Genomic DNA, 17,155 nt, shown 5'->3' with positions numbered 1-17,155 from the left:
TGTGGATAAACACTTGAAAATATCTTCAATTACAATTAGTAATATAGATGTATGTGATAGAATCACCAGAAATTCAAGATACGGCGTATTGCCTATACAGGTGACATGACGGAATGCCGTCCACGGTCTTCTTGAAATGGTGGGGGGTTCCGTTACGATATCTCGACGACCAGGACAATGCCAAAGTAGTAAACAATATTACTATTCGGACTCAGATAGCCGTGAAGTACTAGCAGATTTTCAGTAGCCTAACTGTATACCCATTGCGTATTGCATCTTTTGGCACAGCTTGTTTCTGTTACACTAAACGCAGTTTAATATACCATGTTTCTAACTTTCTGTAATCGTTGCTGCTGTCCGGTATAATAAAATCCTGTCATTTCTGGATGCTGAACAGTAGGAGATTGAAATTGTAACACTGCAAAATGACCCCCACCTCACTGTGCAGAAAACATTTGGTGCATTGTTGATACGGAAAACTACAGTGGTGTATGCGCACTTTGCGCAGCAACTATGAAGGTTGCAAGCGTCTATTGTTCGACTTATCGTTGTGAATCAGCCTTTTCGGACATGAACTTAATCAAAAACAAACACAAAACACGCTAAATTATTGCACATCTGGAACACTAACTTAGAATTGCAGTGTCAAGTTAAATACCAGTGTACAACGCACTAGTTGATATCATACAATGCCAGGCTTCCCACTGACTGCTATAGAAACAGATAACATTATGTCCAGTCCTGCCCAGTGCTATGAATATCAAAGCGTAGATTCAGTGTGTTGCGGGTAAACGGCGGGAGTAAATAGTAGCCCGCCGCTTCAATCATTACGCAAAAGTAGCCCTCGGTTGCAAAAAGGTTGTTGACCCCTGCATTAAATAATCCCTCAAGACATAAAATGTTGAGTATGTTCATAGGCCACATTATAACCATCCGATAGTTGTGTTACAGTTTCCCTGTAATGGCCATCAGCAACAACTACCTGCCATTGACACCTTAATTCCGAGAACGAAAAAGTACACACTGAACTCAAAGATTTGTGGAGAACCCCAGTTAGAAATCGGTATATGCAGGCTACATAGAGAACATTATTGTTGCGCAAAAATGTATTTTAAATATCTGTTGTGGCACTTCATTTTCGCTTATGACTTAACAGCTTCTCGACATCTAGAAAAACACGAATAGCGATATAATAATAATGAACTAAATTTCAACGTCTGTGTTAACAGTTAAATTTCGGATATTCCTCATAACGCGTACAGAGGATTATTTCCAGATTACGACTAAAACACAGCCATCACAGCAATATATGCCAACGTATATCGTCGTTAGAGTCACTGTTTATCAATTTATATAACTGTATTCAAGCGACCAATCATCGTCATCTTGCCAATTCCATTGTTTGCACGTAAAGGTGTTGATAGAATAGAACCTTATGATCAATAAGATATATAATTGAATATTCAAGTGCACAACACAGGCATGGACTTTTAGGTAACAATATGTAATAATGTGACTGGTTCGGCCCGCGAGCCAGTTGAAGATCCGAATCAGGCCCGCGATGCAACTTGAGTTTGACAGGCCTGCTCTATAGAAGGCCCAGAACCGTCGATCTCAAACGCCACTCCGAGTTGTTGGGACACTTTATTCTCTTTTCATTGTATCGAAATCATGTGGTCTTTTTGAAAGGATAAAATCATACCAACAATAAACTAAACAAATCTCATCTCAAATTGCTACTGAATGTTCTAAGACGGCATAGTGAAATTATTTCCACCAAACGACTTCAGTTCGTCACAGTACTAGAGCGGGGCATGGACTGCAATTCCGCCATATCTTTTTATGTTTCCCGGATCCCGATCGGCGCCGGATTCCATTGTGAAGAAATATGATCGGAGTTGGAGCAGGGAATTTGGCGATCCGCCCGCACTAACACATATCACCAGTGTGGCGAGATAGCGCAGTGGTATAATCCGCGGCTGCAACACCAATGGGTGCGGTTTCGAGTCCGACCGAGGTCGACTTCCGAATTCCGATACCTAAGTGTTGGAGGTTTACCTAGGCTCCTCCTCGCCACCTCATCCGCGTCAGCGGTGTCTTACAAAAGCCTAGAGGTGGCCGTGCTATAAGTCGGCAGTTACGGAAAATAAGAAGAATATCGGCCTGGTGTAAATGACCATAGTGGTCGACAAACACCATGAATACCACACAACAAACAAACACATATCACCAACTAAGAGGCAATGAAAAGAGTAATTGCTTGGTTCAACGAGGAGTGATAAAAAGTTATTATATTTGACGAGTCATTTTTAATTCGTTCGCATGAACTATTTATTGTACCTAACGAACTACAAGGCGCGACGTATGACAGATTTTAGTACCGGAATAGCTTTCGGTATTGATGCAATAGTGTGCTCACATATCTTTCCTGCAGACTTCGATTACTCATCAATACTGTTTCATGAATTAACATTTTTTCATCCGTAAGATCACATCAGTTTAAGCGAACATCTAAAGCTCGCTCTGAATTAGTTGTAATGAAAAATCATGTATGCTGTTCGTAATGAAAATACAATAATATCAATATAATACCAATAATACCAATAATACAATGTCAGTTAAAGCCATTATAACTGCAGTGAAGGCGATGCCGAAAGGACTTGTCTGCGATGTCACCTACGAAATTAAGCATTTATAGGGAAGATGGATGGAATTGGAAAATCTTATATAGTATTGATGAAGTAGTCCTTTCTAGTGCGGCTGGGAATTCAACAATGCTTTGCGAAGTAAAATCCGAGGACTATAGGTGCCTTGAAATTCGGAGACACGGGTTATTCCACATTTCTCATATATCGACTTCGAGTCGACTGGAAGTCCTCTCCGGGCAATCATTCCAGTAACGGCATTCAAAGACCATGATTCGAGCCGCCCAACGCTACTAATGCAGCATAATTGATACCGCAAAGAGCCAATCTCCTTGCACCATACAAGTATGTGAAACAAAATCAGAACTCCCAACACTTAAAACACACATGGAAACAACTCATAGCGGAATCAGAATCAATCACATCGAGAGTTACATTACAGGCACACTGTGGTTGTAAGCAGTAGAAATCACTACAATGATATGCATCTGCACTTAATGTGGAGCCAAGTTTTACCTGGGGCGTATCTGCTGAGTAACTGAATCTATACCTACCAAGTGCACAATCGGAGGATACGCCTTCACGAATGTACCGTCTTGCTGGAAGTTACTTTTGCAACTGATAAAAGATAATCACAAAGCTACCTTCTGTTCTAGATATTTACTGGTTTAGACAGCTTGTCTCACGCCGTAATGGTGAATCACGCAGTAATCGATGAGTACATTACATACCAATCGTAGGAAGATTTTTGGTGGTCTACTACAAATAACTGTTTAGCGCCACCTATTGCTGATTCTCAAACTGTACAAAAACGTACGCTGCATTTCGATTACTAAATTTCGCATGCTACAATATGGTGATACTGAAAGCGATCAAATACAATCCCCTAGTTCTCAGAATTCAGCCAAATACTGTTAAACGTGTGTGTAAGATCATGCAGCCTTTGTATTTTAAAATATGTTGCAAGAAGCGTGGTGCTGAAGTTATCAATATTAAGTGTGGTTTAGCAACATGAAAATAACCACCCCTCTGTGCCCGATTACCTGTACACGTTGTGCCGCCGTAGTCCCATTTGCCAACCCTGTTTGTATCATCTGATCCTGGCGTATCAATACATGTGACCATTTCATCTCCACTAACATAGTAACCATTATTACAGGTTATTGGACATGCTGCATCGAGTGAACTACCATTGTCACACCCATCTCCTATAATCCCGTTCGCAACGACCGGAGATGTGTCGCAGTTAATGGCTGTAAAATTCATTTTATAACCATTATTTCAGTATGCGGAGAATAGTGAAAATTGTACTAATTATAGTAACATGAAATAACGGTTATAAACCAACTCATTGTCTCAGGTAAATGTACACAGTATGCCGCCGTAGTCCCATTCGCCTACACTGTTTGTATCATCTGATCCAGGCGTATCGACACACGTGACCTCTTCATCCCCCCCCCCCCAATATAGTAACCATCATTACAAGTTACTGAACATGTTGCATCTAATAGACTTCCACTACCACATCCATTCGCTATGATCGCGTTCAGTATATTCGGGGGTGTTTCGCAGGTAATGGCTGTGAAATTTATGTTATATTAAATGAGATATTGCGAATTCAATGTTTTTATACATCTATATATGAACATGAACCAACAAATAAGAAATTGAAAATTGAGGATTCAAAATAACATTAAAGTTGATAGTCAAGTTTTCATCGAATCGTTTTAATATTAACCTATATGTCGTTAAAACAAATGTACACTGAACTTTATTCGGTTTTATGTAATACATACTTTCTGCGGAGAATTAGACTACCCAGCAACTTATATGTGATATAGTATCATCATCTCATTTTTCAGCAGTATTTTTATCACTGCCACAGCCATCTGCTATGATCCCGTTCAATACACCCGGGGATGTTTCGCAGGTAATGGCTGTAAAATTCATTTCATTTCGGATGGAAAAATGTATATCGCCATTATCTATACATGTCAAATTGGACGTTATTTTCGTTTAATTTCTTGGTTTCGCATAGCTACATAGTTTAACTGCTATATGTTGACCTGAATTTTAATCTCTAAAATACCCTTGGTCAGTTGTTACGAAGCGCGTCGTATTGAATTTATTACAGGATAATGATTTATCACAAAAAACATCTGGTAACTTTACAAACCTCTCTGCACAATATGAAGGGATTCAAGTCATGATTTTTCAAACATAGTTATCTATAGTAGAGAATACCAAATGCAGGGACTCAATGACCTAAATTAGAATCATTCGGTGAGATTACTTGTTAATATAAATAATCGTGTATGGGATCAGAATGGAATGTTTCCAGATATAGAAAAAACCGGAATGCATTATTCTACGGGGATATCGAAATATAATGTATATTCAATTGTGACGTCATAATGGTTTGAGATTGACAATTGAAAATATAAGGTGAGTATAGCTCCTTTGGCGAAATATCTACGTACTATAGCTGTTGAACCGACTAATATGAGGGTTTCAACGATCTCATATCATACAAGTTGGCTATATCGTATACGACGGCATTTATGGCATAATTTTACAACTTGAAAAACATGTTTTTATTTTTTCTAAAGGCCTTTGTTCAAAACGCTGTTTAAAACATGTTTTAAACAACCATTTGTTCTTAAGCTCCTTTCATAAGATCCCCTATAGAACATTTTTGGATTTACGGGCCTTTGTTTTTTCATAATCGTAGATTTCATCAACTGCAGAAATAAAACAGAATGTTGATTTAATTAAGGGCGAATCTCGGCAACACACATTGCATCTATACCCACTACCCAGGCATGTTTATTTTTGACATTCGCTAAAATAACCTATTTTTTGTTGTGATGACCTTTATTTCACAGAGTAACCACGGGTTTTATTAACTGAAAACGAGCACTATACGCAACACAGCTATAGGACAGCAACTATAACATACCAAGAAACGACAAATTAGGAGCGAGGCAATATATTGCGAAGAAGACAGCTGATCAAGTAATAATTGGTTTAATTAAATGTAAAGGACGAGACAATCCCACACAAGAATTCACCACATTTGTAATTTTCAGATTTTGTCTGTGGTGGTTTTTACATCGTCATGTCTGAATATCTCTAGAATGGAGTTAACCATAGAAAATGTTTTAGTTTGGTCTTTCTTTTCAAAAGGAAGTAACAAAATGTTCAATATACACTCTGTTCCACCAAAAGCAAGATTAAAACTGAATTTACAACGAAATCGTAAAGCGAATTCAATCGAAACAAAACCAACTGCCTGTACAGTACACTATCTAATCTAGGGTTGCCATACGTCCGGAATTTCCCGGACATGTCCGAGATTTCACTGTTTAAACTAGCGTCCGGGAGGAATTTCTAAAATATGCCAATTGTCCGGAATTTTGACGTAGGCTCATAATTTTTTCGTAAATCAGCATAAAAACAATATTTTTTGGAATATTTATGCTGATGCATGATATTTTTCTTCGCGCTGCGCGCGATTTACTATCACGTTTATTGATTTTAATATGGAGACTACCACTCTCGCAAATCCTGCCAAAAAATATAAATAAAACAACCTTCATTTACTGGAATAAGCCTAATTGCAACCACAATTATAGGAGAACGGTATATTCCTAGAAATTGTTAAGGCCGTTTAAATGCTTTATTCAAAGATAGTGGTTCCAAACGGGGGGTGGAGGGGGGGTCGTTTGCCTTTATTCTGGGGTTTGCGAATATGTTGAACGTAATCAGCTTCCAAAATAGCCCGTGAGTAAGTCTGGGCAAAGGTGCTGACTCTTAGTAATCAGCTCGTCAAATTTTGATCTGGGTCACGGAACATTTTCAAATTGGAGATGGAGTCGCGCCCATAAAAGGTTGGAAACCACTGGATTTGAGGTGTTTATAAAGCTCCGTGGTGCGCACCGGCATAAGGCTGATGAACAATCTTATCGGTAGGACATGAACATGACTCAACGATGTGCAATTACGCTCCCTGTATTTTCGAAGTCATCATCCTCCACCAGCTCTACCGCTAACTCTGATCATGTGGGCGGAGAGTAGAACGACCAATATTATTGACAGAATTCATTCAAATAATTGAACGAACAGATGCATATAGAAACCAGATTCATATAGCACGCCCCCCCCCCCCAGAAGTTGCGTCGATTACCCTATAGTGTGGGCTCAAAATCATTGTTTATTTGGGCGTGGAGGAGTTGAAAACATGTCGCATCGGTCCCGGTTACACAACACACAGCCACATACTCCTGAACCGGATCGTGACCACCTCTGGTCTATGAGCGAAGCTTTGCTAGTGTGACGTCATAACCCATTTTGAAATCCACTAGTGGGCGCTAAAGAGTGTCCGGAATTTGGGTTGCTGAAATATGGTAACCCTAATCTTATCTTAATAGTCGATTCGCTATGCGTGCAAATTTACCGGTATTCACACAGATCACAATACAATACCACTTATGACAACAAAGAAAATCTATAATAAAGGACTGAATAAATGGTATATATCAGTGATTCCCAAGTGCGGCCCCCAGATAGCCTTCTTGCGGCCCCAAAAATATATTAAGAAATCGATTTATGACAAAAAATAAAAGAGGACAAATCATCCTAAAAAAGGACGTATGGTAACCCTGTGATAACTAGATGTGCAACACGTGGCTCACGGTTGAATACGCCGAGATGCATACTGCTTAGCCGGCTAAAAGCAGCATAATTGGTAGTCCTATAGTCAGGGCCGTAACTGCCGCACCCAATTGAGGGGGGCTGAGCTCGAAGGGGGGCCAAAATTATTTCGTGAATTAGCATAAATTATAGAGTATTTTTTTAAAATTTATGCAACTTTTTCAAAAATTTTTCGCACTGTGTGCGATTTCAATTCGCCTCGTATCTTGATTATTGGGTACTGTTCCCCAAGAAAATATACGCAAGATTTATAGTAATGGGCATATCAGCGTGTACCATGAACGCACCACAGCGCACCAAGACATAAAAAGTTTTAGGTCATGTAGGCTAACATGTGACTCCAAGAGGTGTCAGAACGATCGGCAGCGAGAACGCCTTGGCCGTAAAGGACTGCTTTTATGCTGACCAAAAACTTCGAAATACCAAAAACTTCGTTATATATACAAAATACACATAAGTTTAATTGTCCATATAGGCGCCTAAATGACTGGCACCGAATGTTCTTGTCTTGGCAATCTGAACCTCACAAAACAAATACCATCCCGCAGATATGAAATTATATGCCAGTGAAGAAATACCAATCTGAAATCGTGTTATGTTTCAGTTTTTGATATAGCAGACAGGAGGTGACGAAATAACATCATGTAAAGAAGTCATACCTAGGGATCCACCCGCCCGAAGATGTTTAATTTTAGGGGGTCCGCAGTTTCAAAGACACCTTTCACTCAGCTCTAACGGTAAATCTGATTACGTGGGCAAAGAGGACAACCATGCAATTCCCGATCTTATTCACCGATTTTATCATGAATTATCGAAATATTCGCGCGTCGCGCTGTCTCACTAAACAGTACAATTTTAATTTCGTGGTAAAAGCGAACAACGTGATGCGGGGTCAGTTTATCACCCTATTGGAGCCCGGGATCCTGACGAATAAGTACCGTTACGTTCCTGCCAACGAGTATACCCCCGGAGATGTTTAATTACTATTGAGGGGGCCTATACCTTTTCAAACACACCTCACTCAGCCCTACCGGTAAATAAGATGACGTGAACAGAGACAGGGTGAAAATTGATAGCAATACATGCAATTCTCGACCATATTGACCAATTCAGTCATGAAACCAAATAAATTTCTCGCGCTTCGAGCGTTTAGGCGAGAAAAGCTGATTCACTCAACGGACACCCAATGTAGCAGATAAGTAGCGGTAAACATAGCAGTGTACAGTTTTGAAATCTCGCCAGGGCAATAAAACTATTCCGAAATCGCCATGATGACTGTTTGGGTCCGTTTCGAAGCCGTAGTATGCGCGCGGCCCCGACCGTACTCTGAAATTCTAAATTTGGCCCTCACACCGAAAAAGTTTGGGAACCACTGGTATATATGGTATTTGTATCTGGGTGACTAGGCCTTTTACACCGAGTATGTTAATTGTTCATGTTTATTGATTAAACTGTGTCCCTATCGGACAGCGTGACACACTCTATCAGTGATTGAACCATGCAGAAATTTTTAATGGCAAATTAAAAGTGAAATGAATTTGGTATATATATTAGCATTGAACTAAATGCACCTGGATCTCGCGTGGCGTCTACATGATGTAACAAAAATGGACGAGCGGTGGCCACAGAAAAACGCCCAGTCATTGCACGGATTCCAAAATATGTTAATACCCAAGGACACTCTACTTTTGCTGGCCAGGAGTATCTATCTATCGTTGGATATCGTATATTATCTAATCGCTGAGTTGATCAATCCGCAGATTGGCCCTAAATCCAGATTCAATTACTCGATGTTTTCGCGTTTTCATTCGCCTTTCGTGAACCCCTTGAAAGATGGTCCTAGTACCCCCGGAGGTTTTATCGTAAATTCCTAATGTAGGAATTTTGCTATGCAAGCTTGTTTTTTCGCGTCATACAATATATTCTGAATTCTCATGGACAGTTTTATCAAAACTTTCATAAAATCCATATTTTCATGAAGTCCTATATTTGCCATATTGAAAATTTTAGAGTTGTTAGCTTTGGCATCCGGTTCCGGAAATGCCTGAAAACATACCTTTTTACACCCGTAGAATGCCGGTGATCAACAGCCACCGCATCGAGCTGTCGACTACTGCCAAATCTATTGAGTATCGAACCTCGTAAATGTTCAGGTACGTGTGAACGCGAACCTTTTTTAAATGTCCTTTGTTAACGCAAACATGAACCGATGACGTCACGTGACGTCAATTGCAAATTACAACCCTACATTTCAGTGAAGTGATATATTAATCTGCACCATAGTTAGCGACGACTCAAGCCTCATTATGCCACAATGCTGATGAAGTACACGCCGACTATTTAAACGTCACCAAATGTATCAACAATCAAAGAAATCGAATAAATTCCATAAAATCCATATATTCCATCGCCTTGCCAACAATTTTGACGGGGACTTGCAACAGAATATATGCCTGCGCCTTAACGGTCTATGCAAGACCAATATGAATATAGTAGTTCCCGCGAGAACAGTAACTGTCAGGCAGGTGAAAGCGTATCGGGAGGGCAGTATATCTCAATCGTAATATTTTTTCGGAACTCATAGTATAGTGGGCAGCGTATGTGGACATGAAAGGAACCATCCGCTTGTTTATAATTAATACCTGTACAATTTGTGCCACCGTAGACCCATTCACCTTCATTGTTAGTATCATCTGATCCAGGCTTATCGACGCATGTGACCTTCTCATCCCCGCTAATATAGTAACCAGCATTACACGTTATTGGACAAGCCGTATCTAGTGAACTTCCACTGTCACACCCATCTCCTATAATCCCGTTCGAAACGAACGGAGATATGTCGCAGGCAGAGTTGGATCAATTGTAATTTGTAATTGAGCTGAATGTAAATTACATTTTTTCATGTAATTATAATTGTAATTGTAATTGAAGCATTTCTATTTTGTGTAATTGTAATTGTAATTGTAATTTGATCAAAATTTTGCTCAATTACAATCTCAATTACATTTTCATGGAAACCTGACAATCACAACATAAATATTCATTTAATCAATCATTTATTCGTCGCACCAGTGAAAATCCGGTACGAACCAGGATGACGACGAGGGGCCTTAAGGCCTTAGTAAACAGTCACCACATGTAATAATTAGCCTATTTACATCGGTGTTCTATGCGTGCTGCGTTATAACTATAGATAATTCAGTCACGCTAAACTGTTTCCCATACTTCAGTAGCAACAGAGAAAACTTTGTGAATTACAATATAGGCTACACCAGTGGTTCTCAAACTGGGGGCGTGCCCCACTGGGCGGCGTGAAAGCATCTGAACGGGGCGCGACGGTCCAGTGAACTGAAATCTTTTCCGCGCTTGGCCCGATTCACCTCCGTTTTATGGTTATTGCTCGGTGTATAGTCTGAATTTCGTATTGGAGAATTCTCTCATCAACAGTCATAACCTTCCATACCATCAAACTATATGTAAGGATTGCTAACTTTCTGGTTTCATTGTGTGCTATGATGATAAGGAGTCACGAAATATTCACTGACACGAAGGGGGGCGTGTCTAAAAAAGTTAGAGAACCAGTGGGCTAAACTAAATCTTTATATTTCAAACATAGATGAACAACAAATAAACTCTTCTGAAACCTGTGCTGAACCATTTCCTACACCACGGTCAAAGTTTTTTTTTAAATCTTTGACCAGTACCGAGGCTTGTTGCAACAAAAGCAAAAAAAAATTCAAGTTTCTAACCAAGGCTTCATCAAAGGCTTGATCACGCATTTGTTGAGATGTTATCCCAATCTTACCTCCAATCTTGACCAAATCTACTGAGCCAGAAACTTTTCGCACCCTAATGTTCATCAAATGCAATCTAACAGTTTCCGAGCAGCTGAAAATGTAAATGCGAACCAAAATATTGTAATTCTTAGTTATTAGGAGGTTCTTTCCTTTTGCATTTATTTTAATTTTACGCAACTTATCGGTATCATCCTTATCGCTGACGACTTACCAATTACACTTCATTATCCTGACTAGATGACCTCACGGCCGTATCGCAACTCCGTCGTCAAAGCATCTCGATGGTGCAGGCAAAAAAGAATATCATATCCCTCATTGCACATTTAACATTCGACAAATAGAAAAAAAATGACTCAGCTCTGAGTAGCCTAATCGTTTGATTACATTTCATTGACTGTCCTGTAGCCCATTCGCTGTTAGTCGCTCAAACCTGTGGTTCCTAACAGTCGCTTGAAACATTTTTCTATGCTTGTAGTTTTCAGTACTCATGATTAGGAATAGTTCGAATACGTTCGAGTTTTTTTTATTTATAGGGTATTCTACATATCAGGAATGGAACATGAATAGCTTGAGATTGTTGCTAGTACGTCGCTACGGTTGTCAAAGAACACCTCTTTACTGAATCAATTACCTGTTTAAAAGTAATTATAATGTAATTATAATTGTAATTAATTACATATTTAACAGTAATTGTAATTGTAATTGTAATTTGATATTTTTAGCATTGAGTAATTGTAATTGTAATGTAATTAAAACATGCAAGGAAGTAATTGTATTTGTAATTGTAATTAAATTAAAATATTGTTATTGATCCAACTCTGGTCGCAGGTAATGGCTGTGAAATTGGTTTTATAAATATTATTTCAGTACGCCGAGAATAGTGAACAGTACTATACTAAGTATAGCAACATGAAAATAACCAGCCCACGATACTCAGTTACCTGTACACGTTGTGCCGCCGTAGTCCCATTCGCCTACCCTGTTTGTATCATCTGATCCAGGCGTATCGACACATGTGACCTCGTCTACACCGGTAATATAGTAACCATTATTACAGGTTATTGGACATGCTGCATGTAGTGAACTTCCACTGTCACATCCATCTCCTATAGTCCCGTCCGCAATAGACGGAGATGTGTCGCAGGAAATGGCTGTTGAATTAATTTCAAAACTGTTATTTCTTTACGCCGCGAATAGTGAACAATGCACTAATTATAGTGTAACGCCCTGGTGATCACGTTGTTTTGTCGTTGAGCTTTTTCTAGAATGATCGGTATGTGGGTTGCACGTGGTAGTCTGGGGAGAAGGAGAAGAGTTCTTGGTCTGGCTGGGAGTGTGGCTGGAGGTGCTGGTTGTGAGCGAGTTTGTTGTGGTTTGAAGTTGAAGTAGTATCCGTAGTTCAAGTGGGGTAGTACAGTAGGAAGTGTCTAGGGTTGACAAGGCTACTGGGGTTTTTGCATTGTTTATGTGTGTGACGTAGTTGGTTGGGTTTTGTGCCAATGTGTATGTTTTGCGAGGTCATGTCGTTATGTGAATATATGCGTATGAAGCAATGTGGATTTGTGTTACCGGTGCGTGCGACCGCGGAAAGGCGAGGTCCCGAGCACACGAACACGACGAAGTTCCTGTTAGGTTTTGGCATGTCGTATCAGGGACGCTACAATAGCAACAAGAAAATAACCAGCCCATTGCACTCAGTTACCTGTACACGTTGTGCCGCCGTAGTCCCATTCGCCTACGCTGTTTGTATCATTTGATCCAGGCGTATCGACACATGTGACCTCTTCTACACCGGTACTATAGTAACCATTATTACAGGTTATTGGACAAGCTGCATCTAGTGAACTTCCACTGTCACATCCATCTCCTATAATCCCGTCCGCAATGGACGGAGATGTGTCGCAGGTAATGGCTGTTAAATTAATTTCAAAACTGTTATTTCATTACGCCGCGAATAGTAAACAATGCACTACAGCAGTGGTTCTCAACCTTTTCGTCTTCGCGGACCGCTTTTCGCCCGTCACTAACCCCCGCGGACCCCCTCAAGTTTTCGTTCAAAATTAGCTCACTTATCGTACAACCACCATCTGTCCCGTGTAATTATTAATTGCAGCCTAGTGATAAACAGCCACAAAATGACTTTTCTTGAAAATTTCAGCACACTGTATGTAGAAACTGGGTAGAATTTTATTATTTCGAAGGTAATTTTCGAGCTGTATTTATTGTCTTAAAAATCCACGTCTTCGATTTGATATGAACGAATGCCGAATATCGATTTCCACAAATATATATTGGTAGCAAATGTAATATTGACGCGCAACGCTTCAGATGACAGCTTTTGGTGTGATTTTTCAATGGATATATCACGTCCAACCTGGTCATTTCTATCTGTATCCTATAGCATCTCATATAGAAGGTATTCAGTGGTTATATCACAGAAGAAAATGGATTTCGTGGCGAGATTTCAATTCCTTCATGGGGACAGATTAGGAAAAAATTAAGGAATTTATGTTTTAAACGACTGTTTACTAATTTGCTGAGACTGACAACAACAAATTGAAAATGTTTTGCAAGCATTGCGAAGTCACCCTGTTTGATTTTGCTATCTCCAACACTTCATTTTTCCACAAACCCCAGCAAACATCTCTAAACAGCAATATGTTTACAACAGAATGCTATTGGCAATTTGACAAATAAAATGAGATTGCACAGTCGGATATTTCATCTCTGACGACCATTTGACTGATTTGAGTTCTAAAGTTTTAACAATTACGAAGCGAATCTGGTTCATGCTTTTCCTGTAATTAAAGAATAAATAAAAATTAGGCTGACAATCATTTTACAAATTCAGAGGCTTCGCGGACCCCCTGAAAATGCTTCACGGACCCCCAGGGGTCCGCGGACCCCCGGTTGAGAACCACTGCACTACAGTGTAACGCCCTGGTGATCAGTGATCACGTTGTGTTGTCGTTTAGCTTTTTCTAGAATGAATGATCGGTATGTGGGTTGCACGTGGTAGTCTGGGGAGAAGGAGAAAAGTTCTTGGTCTGGCTGGGAGTGTGGCTGGAGGTGCTGGTTGTGAGCGAGTAGCCTATGTTGTGGTTTGAAGTTGAAGTAGTACCCGTATAGTTCAAGTGGGGTAGTACAGTAGGAAGTGTCTAGGGTTGACAAGGCTACTGGGTTTTTTGCATTGTTTATGTGTGTAACGTAGTTGGTTGGGTTTCGTGCCAATTTGTATGTTTTGCGAGGTCATGTCGTTATGTGAATATATGCGTATGAAGCAATGTGGATTTGTGTTACCGGTGCGTGCGACCGCGGAAAGGCGAGGTCCCGACGACGAAGTTCCTGTTAGGTCTTGGCATGCCGTATCAGGACGCTACAACAGCAACAAGAAAATAACTAGCCCATTGTACTCAGTTACCTGTACACGTTGTGCCGCCGTAGTCCCATTCGCCTACCCTGTTTGTATCATCTGATCCAGGCGTATCGACACATGTGACCTCTTCTACACCGGTAATATAGTAACCATTATTACAGGTTATTGGACATGCTGCATGTAGTGAACTTCCACTGTCACATCCATCTCCTATAATCCCGTTCGCAACAGACGGAGATGTGTCGCAGGTAATGGCTGTTAAATCAATTTCAAAACTTTTATTTCATTACGCCGCGAATAGTGAACAATGTACTAATTATAGCAATATGAAAATAACCAACCCATTGTACTCAGTTACCTGTACACGTCGTGTCCCCGTAGTTCCATTCTCCTTTGCTGTTTGTATCATCTGATCCAGGCTTATCGACACACGTGACCTCCTCATCCCCGCTAATACAGTAACCATTATTACAGGTTACTGTGCATGTTGCATTTAGTGGACTTCCACTGTAACATCCATCACCTATAGTCCCGTTTGAGACGTTCGGAGGTGTGTCGCAGGTAATTGCTATGAAATTTCATTCGATTAGATGACAAATTGTATATCCTCCTATTTTCTATACACATCTAATCTCATGTTATGTCTTGGCTCCCTATCGCGTGGGTGGGGGCTGTTTCAGTTCTCCATGAAACTATAAACACTGATAAATGTTTTCTTTTTATTTGCCCACGAGGGACGCGCGAAATTATTCAATCACTTTACTATAGTTTAGCAATGTCTTTCATTCACTCCATTTCGCAAGCCATAAGGATATTTTCAGGCATAGCGGGTGACGGGCACATATCGCTTTAATAAGTCAACTTCGAGCGAGTGCTTGATAAATTCCTATATGGGATTAAGCCACCACTTGATGACACTAAAGCAGAAATTATTTTGGTTTTAACATTACATTCAAACATATTAATTCAAAAATTATACTCGAACAGTTACAAAAGACGCGGTATGATGTTATCGGATTTTATGTCCGATCGTGTTAACGATATACTCCCTATGAAAAATACAGGCACCTGGCGTTATCAGAATGGGAATTTGGCAGGTTTCGCAGTACTACGTGACAGCCCAAATGAAGTGTGACGCAATCAGCAGAAATTTATCAGGTCGAGATAAATTGGTAGACTATACTCGTGGAAAATATTGGATTCTGTCGGATTTGCGTATTTTCCGTATATCATAGATTTTGACAGCACGCTACAGTAATACACACCCATACAAAAAAGATTAGGGTCTCACCTCCGGAAAATGACACGTGTGTTGACAGCAGCGTGAATATCACAAACGCTAATTTCAATAGAAACAATAACATAAACATCATGTACTCATTCCTCAAGAAGTCATAAATCTGAATACGTTTGAAGTCAAGTATTAAAAATAACCTGTAAAATGTCTACACTGAGAACTACAACATATAGCAATTACCCTTCGAATGACAAATATGTGAATTATTTGATAATAAGATTAAATATTTTGAGTGTGTTCTTGTTCCTCATTGAGGGATTGAATTTTGAGTAAATGACTTCTGATACTCATTTATCTCTATATCGATGGGGAGCTGCACGGTCGACTGTGCAATGTAAACGTGTATTTATTCTCGAGTTCATTTTTTTGATATGTACATCTAGATTTTGAAGAGAAATGCATCGTAAACAAGTGCATATACCGTGGTTTTGACTAACATATGTCAATGTCTTTCTTGCTACCAGGGATGGTGTGAAAGTTCTGTTCCCGATTGTGCCTGCTCGGTATGCAAACTTCGATATTCCAGCATGCAGCGTTTACAAACAAAACTTGGAAGGTTCTACCATAACAAGACGCTTATGAAATCAAATAATTTAACAGGAATATTAACATATGTTAAAATTTATTGATTGGAAGCTTTTCATCACTTTGGCGATCAGGATGAAAGCAACAAGGGAATTGAAATCCAGATCAACCTTGCATCGCAGAAGACTATACCATTTTTTAGGATAATACTCTTATACTATCACATTATTCCAGTTTGGTACGTCAAAGGATTTTTGTTTGGCTCAATGTTTTATAGAACTTGTGTTTTATGGCATTCCAAGTTCTAAAATATAAATATTTGTTCGTACCATCGATACTTTTCAATTGATCATCGCCACGACACGAATGGTCGTCGGTTCGAGTCTCGGCTCTGCCAAGTTTCTATGTGTCGATGGTTTCTCTGGGCGCCTCATCGCTGACCTCACTGCCGCAGCAGTATTTCCAAAGCCCAGAGTAAAGGTGAGCCGTGCCAAAAAGTCGGCAGCAAAGTGCAAGATATGGGCGCATGATAAACGAACGAGACCGATGATTAAAGAGAGCGACCATGGAGGTCATCCGAAGAATTAAAAGACAAAGGAATTAAATTAATACAATTAATGTCGTGGCGCAAATGCCGTATAGGCGATAAGCGACACTGTGTATGTGTGAATAAACAAACAAACTATCACATTATTTCAGTTTAGTACGTAAAAGCATTTTTATTTGGCTCGATGTCTTATTGAACTTCGTGTTTTATGGCACGCCAAGTTCTAATATCTAAATATTTGTTCGTACCATCGAT

General features: G+C 39.8%; 1 protein-coding gene across 1 annotated transcript; it reads right to left on the bottom strand.

The window, feature by feature from the left end:
- Positions 1 to 12,451: 12,451 nt before the first annotated feature.
- LOC145433158 (E-selectin-like) lies at positions 12,452 to 16,932 on the bottom strand. The gene is made up of 4 exons (XM_080310114.1): positions 15,823 to 16,932; positions 14,890 to 15,099; positions 14,577 to 14,786; positions 12,452 to 13,067 (listed from the first exon to the last, which is right to left on the bottom strand). Exons 1-4 carry the CDS (start codon positions 15,902 to 15,904, stop codon positions 12,850 to 12,852), a joined length of 720 nt encoding a protein of 239 aa, XP_080166240.1. The 5' UTR covers positions 15,905 to 16,932; the 3' UTR covers positions 12,452 to 12,849.
- Positions 16,933 to 17,155: the final 223 nt, after the last annotated feature.

The sequence above is a fragment of the Botryllus schlosseri genome, chromosome 2 (assembly GCF_051294905.1).
Source record: "Botryllus schlosseri isolate E-star chromosome 2, Bs_hap1, whole genome shotgun sequence".
NCBI classification, from domain to species: domain Eukaryota; kingdom Metazoa; phylum Chordata; class Ascidiacea; order Stolidobranchia; family Styelidae; genus Botryllus; species Botryllus schlosseri.
This window is presented reverse-complemented; position numbering and strand designations above follow the sequence as displayed.

Bases quoted from the DNA above. Each gene is read 5' to 3' on its own strand.
- LOC145433158 (XM_080310114.1), bottom strand. From the start codon at position 15,904: ATGATGTTTATGTTATTGTTTCTATTGAAATTAGCGTTTGTGATATTC. The intron at 15,100-15,822 runs GTGAGACCCTAA...GAAATTTCATAG, and splicing joins ACACGTGTCATTTTCCGGAG to CAATTACCTGCGACACACCT. The intron at 14,787-14,889 runs GTAACTGAGTAC...TTGATTTAACAG, and splicing joins CGGGGACACGACGTGTACAG to CCATTACCTGCGACACATCT.